The sequence below is a fragment of the Salvia splendens genome, chromosome 9, assembly GCF_004379255.2.
Source record: "Salvia splendens isolate huo1 chromosome 9, SspV2, whole genome shotgun sequence".
Classification (NCBI taxonomy): domain Eukaryota; kingdom Viridiplantae; phylum Streptophyta; class Magnoliopsida; order Lamiales; family Lamiaceae; genus Salvia; species Salvia splendens.
Window position 1 is genome coordinate 22,931,882 of NC_056040.1, and position 9,595 is coordinate 22,941,476.

The 9,595-nt window shown below is 32.4% G+C and overlaps 1 protein-coding gene across 5 annotated transcripts; it reads right to left on the bottom strand.

Moving 5' to 3' along the window:
- Positions 1-3,299: 3,299 nt before the first annotated feature.
- LOC121749722 (stomatal closure-related actin-binding protein 1-like) lies at positions 3,300-9,270 on the bottom strand. Of its 5 annotated transcripts, none has more exons than XM_042144328.1 (13): positions 9,171-9,270; positions 7,832-8,125; positions 7,517-7,645; positions 7,291-7,383; positions 7,071-7,211; positions 6,445-6,513; positions 6,029-6,112; positions 5,011-5,191; positions 4,703-4,819; positions 4,564-4,622; positions 4,064-4,198; positions 3,672-3,821; positions 3,300-3,608 (listed from the first exon to the last, which is right to left on the bottom strand). In XM_042144328.1, exons 2-13 carry the CDS (start codon positions 8,111-8,113, stop codon positions 3,576-3,578), a joined length of 1,473 nt encoding a protein of 490 aa, XP_042000262.1. In that variant the 5' UTR covers positions 8,114-8,125; positions 9,171-9,270; the 3' UTR covers positions 3,300-3,575. The 5 variants fall into 5 exon arrangements, with proteins under 5 accessions (XP_042000262.1, XP_042000263.1, XP_042000260.1 ...); XM_042144329.1 differs by lacking the exon at positions 9,171-9,270 and adding an exon at positions 8,880-9,098 and having other exon boundaries at positions 4,564-4,619; XM_042144326.1 differs by lacking the exon at positions 9,171-9,270 and adding an exon at positions 8,884-9,097.
- Positions 9,271-9,595: the final 325 nt, after the last annotated feature.

Consider the following 9,595-nt stretch of genomic DNA (forward strand, 5'->3'; position numbering starts at 1 on the left):
TTTCAAAATATTGACCAATCTACTCTATCCTCAATTATGAAGTCCTAGTACTAGTATAAAATACATGTTTTTTTATGTCTGCAATCTGATCCAAATACTATAAATTATTCAATAAATTTTGATCTTATATGGCTACCACAAAAATCTATGTTCCTTAATCTGAATTATAGTCCCTCCGTTTGCAAATTGTTGTTCATTTTGTCTCGGCACGAGTTTTAAGAAAAGCGAGTGAAATGTAGGCCCAACATTTATATAGTAATTTTATAAATGTGAATGTAATTAGTTAGTGGAAAGTGTCCATTTACCAAAAAAAACGAAATAGACAACATTTCATGGACGGACCGAAATGACAAAATTGAACAACATTTCAAGGACTGAGGGAGTACATTAAACGATATTGTTTAATTTGACATTCTAATTATTTGAATTTGATATGAATAATGTGTCTAATTGTAATGGGATAAAATATGTGTCATAGATTTGTCGGGTTTGAATAATGATCTGTCATAAGAAATTAACACAAATTTTAAAATTTGGGACTTTTACCACCTTTCAAAGTTAGTGAGAAATACTTAAATTCACCCAAAGTTTATGATTTTTAATACCAATGTTTCCGTCAGGTTTGAAGAATAACCTGCTATAAGAAATTGACACAAATTTTCAAATTTATAATTTTTAAGATAAATTTCAAAATTCATGAGAAATACAATAATCCAACCAAAGTCTACTATTATAAAACCATTATCCGTAGAAATTAATACCATCATTCTTCATTTACCATATATTTCGTGCTATCTCTTCACAGTCTATTTATGTATCAAGGGTTAAATTGTCTCTGATTATAGAACTTACGATTTCTTTTTATCCTCTTTAACAACTTAACGAGATTTAGAAAAAATAATTAAAGAATGTATAGTTTATTTCGTAGATAAACATGAGAAATATTAGTAATTGACCTATCTCAATTTTTTCACCCTCGAGCAGTGTCAAATATACCAATTAATGAAATATTTAATGTATATACGACTTTGATTATATTGAACAGTTCTTCATAAATGTAAATTTCCAAAATATAACATGTGCATATACTGATTATTATATATAGTTTGGTTGCTTAGGCGGTGATAGCATAAGAGTATTTTTTTTTTAAATTCCCTTTGTAAAATGGATATTTCTATTTTTAGAGAACGTCAATATTGACCTAATTATTGATGTATCTGAATTATTTGAGGTGGTATGACTTTTTCCAATATTTTTTTAAAAAAAAAATCAATTTTTTCTAGTATGATAATTCGAACAATTTGTCTTAGGTAAAAAAAAGTAGAGGGTACATCAAACTCTGTACATGGCAAAAATTCGGATATACGGGTATCAATTTTAATTAAACTTAATTAGAAATTTTAATTAAAATTTACAAATTTTAATTAAAAGTTTAATTAAACTTAAACAAATAAATTTAATTAAAAGTTAATTAATTATAGATAAATAAATGCAGGGGGGTGACAATGTGCACTAATAATTAAAAATAAATAAATATTTAACGTATTGAATGGAGGGAAAATGTATTATCAGTCCAGTTGTATTTTATTGTCAAAACGATGACGATTGTTTATGTTATATCAATAATTCAACTCCTACCATCTTTATTCTCTCTCAAAAAAAATACATATAGATGTTGCTGACCAAAATCAAAATTGATTTGTCAAATATGTGATATAACAACTCTTTGAAGTTTCTCCATTTTGGTTGTCAGCTACGAATAAGGAAGCTTCAAATATATTTCTTGTTTGCTTTATACTACAAAAGAATTTGAATATTCTTAATCTCTTTAATTATAGGATGATATAGACACATTTGTCGCTAAAGGGGAAGTTACATTTTCCTTTTGGAGAAGTATATATACCTTTCGAAAATTAATTATTTAAGTTCTACACATAAGTTCTTTCATCCTAAACATGTAAAGGGGAGGGTGATAAATTAATTATTTAATCCTAAACAAAAATAGTAAATATGCAAAGTAAAAGATAACCTAAAATTCTAAAAGTACATGCACATGTATAACAAATAATGTGCTCAAGTTAATGATATCGAGCAATCTATATAATACAAGAACCATTCACAATATCGATTTGGAGAAATAGTTACAACAAAAAAAAATCTAACATGCTTGAACAATGTTTTGTAGTATCAATTTTATGATTTTAAACTAAATTATTGCACAAGAACAAAGGATTACTCAATTAAGCACCGATTCCAACGTGAAATAATCAAACAATTGAGGAACATACAATATTATAAATTGGCTAAATAATATATATATATATATATATATATATATATATATCCACATCAAATTCCACTCCTTTATTTTCAGAATACAAATATAAGCAATTAATTAGCAAGAAATGAAAATTTATCATTATTCATTGATATGAAAGTTATCCGCAGCCATAAGTCAACATTATATCATATTGATGAAGGTAAATTTGCAAAGTTTTCCGTCTTTGGACTAAGTCACGACGACTTTTTTGTAGTATTTCATAATGCATAGTTTTATTTTTAAAATGGCCCCTCTAACGAAAGAAATCTAAATCTTTAGAAAAACAAAAAAAATTGTGTCACTGTCAATGAAAACGAATTTATAGAAATTTATGAGGGTGATCAATGAATTCGATGAATCTAAATGAGAATAAAATGGATATGACCATTAGAGACATCCCATCTTTGAATGATAGCATAAAATAATCACTATCGATGCCCTACTTGCTTTATAATGTGAAAAATGAGGTAGCGAATCACCTTTTTTGCTGCTATGAAAAATGGCCATGGAATAGAGCTTTGAAAAGATCAACTTTTATTTTGTTGTATTTTTTATTTTCTAAATTAAGTTTTATCTTCTTTAATGTCCTACTTATCTTATCTAAGAATTAATAAATAATCAAGGGCCAAATCTAACATTCTTTTTATGGTTATTTTTTAGTATCCAGGATCATGACTTTTTGTTTATAAACATCTCAAATGAATATTATTATTAATGTAAAATTTACGATGGAGTACTATTTTTTAACAATTTATTTTTTTCTTCTATTCGCAAAAACATGTTTTGTAGCAAAGTTTCTTTGTTTTTTGTTTTTTTCTTCATGGAATTTAATTTGGGGAAAATTTAATAGCATAAATATTTTATAATCCAGTGAAATCTTTTAACTGCATTGTGCCATTTTCGATTTTGTCAGCTGCAATTGAGATGAGAAATAAACAACACTTGATATAAAATTCTCATTACTATTTTGGGAACTCAATTTTCACCACAATACAAAACTCAAAACCTGTTTATTTACAATGCAGAGAGTTGTTACATAAATTATTCAGACCACACAATCACCATTTCCTTCCAAATGAAAAGACAATTACAAATCAAGAAAACAGAAGAATAGCAAGAAAATTAGATCTCAAGGCAACTGACACCAAACCAAAAAAAAGGAGCCAATTCCACAACAAGTCACCACCAAATATTGCATCAAGGCAGGCCTATCTCTCTACTGTTACATTCCCTGAAATATTGTCTGCTCGCTCGATCAAGCTCCTGCATCCGGCCCAGCTAGCGTAATCTGTTAAAACGAGAACATCACAATGTGTTCCTTGTGAAGAAAATTCAAGAATGTGAAACTTACATTACAGTCAAATGCAAATCTTCTTGCAAGCATGATAGCTGCGTTTCTTTCTCTCTCCGATTCAAATGCTAATACGAGGGAATCTCCTGCTTTCGCCTGCCAGTATACGGCCTGGGCTGCAGCATTCCCTCCGCCTCTAGCTCCACATAGCTAAGCACAACAAGAAAATTGTTTCGAGATTGTTTACATCAAACTTCAATGAGGATTTAGACAGATTGCTACTTCAAACTAAGAAGCATTAGTCATTTGGTTAATTCATTTAGTCTTTGAAGGATATGATTATTTTGACAGTACATTTTGTTAGACAACTTAATATAAGAAAAAAATATTTGGTTTTCTATGAGTTGAGACGAATGCCAGAAACATGAATCAAACAAGGGCGAGATGAATACCTGCATTGAATTGGAATAGTATTCCTTTACGAGTGTTGTCTTGGCTCGGCAAAGTTTCATTCTCATCTTACCGATATGCAGTACATGGATGGCGTGCGAGTCATGATCTGCCCCATTCATCTGGATGACGACTACCTGCAAGGCTTTTCATGAAAAACGCAAGCAGATGTGGGCAAAGAGAGAGCATGCGGATTGTTGTCTGTTAAAGTAAAAGAACAATCCATCTTCTTATCAACAATACGAAAGCCCAATATTTTTATAAGACATGCTATTCACAGACTACAGAATTTGAGTGTGTTTTATATAGATCTACCAGGGAGCAATGAATTGGAAGAGTACTACTATTATTTTTGGAACTTTCGGGTATATTGAAGTACTGAAATATTAAAATTTAATAGTAGAAATGTTCCTGAAAGAGAGGTTACAGCCACCTCAGAAATCAAACAAACAAACAGCAGTTGACTACCAAATTTCGCAATGGAAATGCAGGAATCACATACATTGAACTCAGTGTCATGCCTTCGCACAAGTGCTTCTACATAGCTCCCCAATCCTGCTGCTGTAATCAGAAAACAAGGTAAATTTCCAATAGTCGAAAATCACCAAATTTTAAGAACACAAAAGGTAATACTGACAAACCTGGATCGACAGGTCCTGAGGTTGCTACTGTAGTTGTTTGATCATTAGCCGAAATTTCAGCTTGAAGCATTCGTCCAACATCACAAGGCTCGGGAGCATATACAGATTTGGTAGCTCCTATTATCGTAAAAAGCCAGTTATAATCAAGTGCAACAGCAAGACACCGTGGTAAACATCTAGATATTTAGATAGTAAATTTTGCTTATAGCAGCACACTGACATATTTACTTATTGGCTGATTCACTAATACAGATGACTTATTAAGGTGTAAACAAGGACCACAGCAAACAGTTAAGCAGAGAACATACCTGATATAAGCTCCTTCTTGCCATTCTCAGGCATTAAACGATACCATTGAATTGCACATTCAGAAAGTTCTGGAGCACTATCAGAACATTGATATATAAACAAAATTGAACCTAATGCCTCAGTGCCATCTATGTCATACAAATGGGGTGTTTTTTTATCGCCCTTCCTGGTTATTGCGAGCTGCAAATAGTCAACCAAAAGAACATTTAAGAAGAGAATTTGTGTTCGTGTTGGAGAAGCGGTAGAGTGGTTGATGCCCGGAACAAAGGTTACGGGTTCGAGTCCACTATGGCCCGGCCTTTAAAATTTATGTTCATTTGCCAATAAAAAAAAGAAGGAAATTTGAAGGATACTTTTGAAATTTTAGGCATTAAAGAATAAAATACTGACAAACAGAGTATTGGCAGAAGAATGTCATAATTCATTAATATGCAGAAGACGCACTGGTAACTGCAAACTTATTGCACCTCATATATTCACTTAGCTCAAAACTGAAGACTCTTAGTTTTACTTTTGAAATTGGAATTGCTTGTATGGCTCCATTTCCTAATAATGAACACCTTAGCAAACCTTCTATCCTGAAAGGTAAGAGGTCTTTTGCAATTTGAGGGTGATTACCCGTGCTGAATATTGTACTTGCAGTTTATCTGTGTTTTATCACTGTGATTATCCTTTTGTGTCACGGAAGGCAAGCTTATTGGTTCGCAAGGATCTTAAGCGTGAAAACGAATGAAATAGAAGCAAATTACAGTCTATATGCACTTGAGTCGTACTTTACTTTTCTTTTACAGGCTCATGATTGCCGCAACTTACCAAATTAAGCTGCTACGGATAGTGTTCAAATCTTCCTTCTAGCAGTAATATTTTACCGAAACTGATGAGTTAAGCCATCAAATTTTTGCACTAATGAACAAAACCCACCAATAGGCAAAACCAACCATTCCTAACTGACAACTAGAACTAGAACATATACAAAAGGATGTACTAAGATAAAAAGGTAAGATTTTTTTAAAATACCTCCTTCTGTAGCTGTAGTGAATGCTTTGACTTTTCAGCAAGTTGGATCCTCAATGCTCGAAGTTCATGTTCCATATCCATGACCTGAAAAACAGGCATGTCTCTTGAGTGAGATACAGAGTACAGACATACACGCACAATATCTATGTTAAAGAAAAAAGTACTGATTTCATAATCTAAAAGTATATCTTCCCAATAAACTACTCCAAAAGCTAAATGCCTAAGTATTTAAACCATGTGACTGCTATAATATTAAATGTCTTATAGATTATGATATAATTTTTGAATTCTATAGATTATAGGAATAACACCATGATTCTTTTTATATTATACTTCTTGATTGGTGCTGAGCTAACTATAGTTTTGTATTGACTGAAACTCCATGATAGCAAGAATAAATGAAACAGATGTAATACCCTACTAGGTTGATGTAGCATTTTTATTCGTCTAGCTTCTTGAACCTCCTTCATCAATTCATCCAAGTCCTGGTCATGGAAAAATAGACAGCACAAATCAATAACGCTACTTTGGGATCTATAATAGAGCATGATATCATGTAAAAGCTAACGATATGAATTTCTACCGGTCAGTTTTTCTTATTTTTTGATATGCAAGCATGTTAAATTACTTCTCAAGTCTCAACAAACATCTAATACTTAACACTGGGACTCCACTATGCATGCTTACAGACGTGTCATGTGTGAGCAAAAGGCTATCACAAAATTCGTACAGTTCATGAATAACAGTAAACCCAATTTATGCTTATACACAAAGCCATCTTCACCTTATTACATGCATATATAAACCACAAGTTGGAGAATACGTTCAAGAACATAAAGAAGACAACTAGTTGTGAGGAAAGATCTAATAGAAAAGTTTTGTTGTAAGTTCATTTTGGATCTAATAGAAAAGTCTTGTTGTAAGTTCAGTTGAATGAATTCTCAATTACTAATTGAAGATTTAAAGCACCATAACAAGAGTACAAAGCCACGTATATAATTGTTGTTTTTTTTAATCTAGGACGTAGAATATCTATTGAAACCTGTTTTCCTGAAGCTCGTGACATTCGCTCATGTTCCTGAAGAGCCTCTTCTACTCGCTGGACTGCTTTTCTAGCATTCTCAATTTCAGCCAGTGCAAAAGCTCTCTCTTCATCAACAAGTTTCTTAGCATCGTTAGAAGCCTAAAAATGATACTTTTCAGCTTTTCTCTTTTTGTAATGGAAAGAAACAAGTTCATTACAGAACAAACAGCAATTCCACCTGTTTCAAAAAAGTTGCAAGCTTTTTCACTTCTGCCTTCTCTTGAATGAGCTCTCCTTCTCTCTGAGTTAAATGAACTGCTAAAGCTTCAACCTATAAACATCAAATCAATCAATGAAAAGGATCATTGAGGAAGACACGTATGATATAACTGCATCAAAGTAAGGTAGATAAAAGATAGTAAAGGACTATAGAAGCAATCATTTAGAGATTGAGAATAACCAACCATAGCTATAGCTTCTTCCACATCATCTTTGTTTGAGCCAGCTACGCGCCCTCTCAGTGCTTCAAGTGTGTCCCTGAGTTTCTTTAGAAGCACATGCTTCTCTAGTGAGACTGCCTCTTTGAGCCTTGCCTGGAATCCAAAAGCAATCAACTTTACAATACTTGACATCCATTTAAAGGCAGCATCACAGTTTTGAACTTGGAAGTACTAAAATGAAACACAGATATAAGATATGCCTTTGACAGAGAGCCACTTAAAGATCAGAAAATTCAAAACATAGATTACAAAGTAAGACCAGTTCAAATGAGAGTGGACCTCATCAGATAGCTTTGCAGCAGCAGCCAAACCCTTCTCAAATTTGCTAGCAAGGTCGCGCACTGAGAGGCGTTTCTGCTGCTCCAGCAACAGGGCAGTTTCCCGTGCAACCATGTCTTTCATAGAGGACATCTCAGCGTCTTCTTTCACCTCTACGATTTGATTGTTGGCACCAATTTTATAATGTGGAAAGCGACTTGAGGCAAAAAACACATCAGTAGAAACTGGAGAGACTGCATCCTTTTGCGTTGCATAGCTATAATCATGGGTTAACCTCGTCATGATTGAATAATCCTAGATGCAGCACAGAGAACACCGTTTCAGCAGTAATACAGTATCTTGGTAAATATAAAGGAACTTCACTAGAAAGTAGAAACATGTTCCCAATAGGAGGGAATGCATTTAGAATTACATATTTATTTTTTATACCTCAGGTTAACCAAACACGAACACATTAACCAATAACCAGTCAATCTAAAACTTGAGAGCAAAATGTAAAACTGTGCAACATGAGAAAAGAAAAGAGTCTTACAAGCAATTCAAATGATATACACATACACACACATATACATATATTTAGGCTTTTCAACATTAATTCTTTTCTTTGTTTTGTTGTGTTTTGTTTTCTAAGCAGAGTGATTCTATCTTGTGGTGTATTTTACACCTACAGCACATGAATCCAAACATTAATCTGAATTCTGACACCATTTTCAATTCAACCATACAAATAATAGAGAAGGCCCAAAAGAAAAAAAAACATTAAGGTAAAGGAAAAACTAACATCCAATTGCTGATATACAACTCAAATGTGATGATCAGTCCCCAAAAATACAAAAAAAAATGAGCAAAATCGTTCAATGTAGACAGCAAATAAAGCTCACGCTGCAGAGCGTTGAAAACATTAAAAAAATTGTCCAATTCTAGAAGGACATGAGAAAGAAAATGATGTTGATTCAGAATAAGCACACATAAAAAGGAGAATCAAAGAGTAAAAGAGGAACGCTGAGATGCTAATTAGCAAAGGTAGACTAACAATGCAAGAATTTACCCACAGATCATGTCAGTAGAAGAAACTGGATAGGATGTTTGACCCCAAAAAGTAGAAATAAACAACAGCTTTGGTGTTTAAATAGCAGTAGTTTTTTAATGTAGATAGAGAAAGGGTAGTAGTATGAATGTAGGAAGGAAGGGGCAGAGAGCTGAGAGAAGAAAGATAAAGGCAATTAGAAATAGATGGCCTTCTTGTTTACTTTTTTAAAAGCTATTGAAACAAAGAAAAAGCCGCCCTAATTATACAAACATATGTTGACATATATATACTGCCACCGGAAAAGCTTACCCATCAACCAAAAATTTGATCTTTGTTCAATAATCAACTACTACTAAAATGTAAACATATGTGATAGTGATGATGCTGATGAAAGAAAGTTGAACTTATTTCTTGGTTAAGAGTGTTTCAAGATTCCAAAAGATAACGAGAATAAATTAAAATTATAGTTAGTCAACTATACGATAGGGACAAAATGATTTTTTATTTCTCATTTTACTAGAATTTAAATTACTATATGAATTGTGATTGATATTTGAGGTTGCTCGGAATCGCCTCATTTGTCGTGCAAGCATAATATTTTGATTACTTTAATATATATGCATCTTATTTTATTGTAAATAATTTGTTTGTAGAGTACGTGTACAAAATATAGATTGAAAATGAAATATACTGGTATTAAAATGGGTGGTGTAAGAGCGATGAAAAAATGGGAT

Bases quoted from the DNA above. Each gene is read 5' to 3' on its own strand.
- LOC121749722 (XM_042144328.1), bottom strand. From the start codon at position 8,113: ATGACGAGGTTAACCCATGATTATAGCTATGCAACGCAAAAGGATGCA. The intron at 7,212-7,290 runs GTGGAATTGCTG...TATCATTTTTAG, and splicing joins TTGCAACTTTTTTGAAACAG to GCTTCTAACGATGCTAAGAA. The intron at 6,514-7,070 runs GTTTCAATAGAT...TTCCATGACCAG, and splicing joins CACGAGCTTCAGGAAAACAG to GACTTGGATGAATTGATGAA.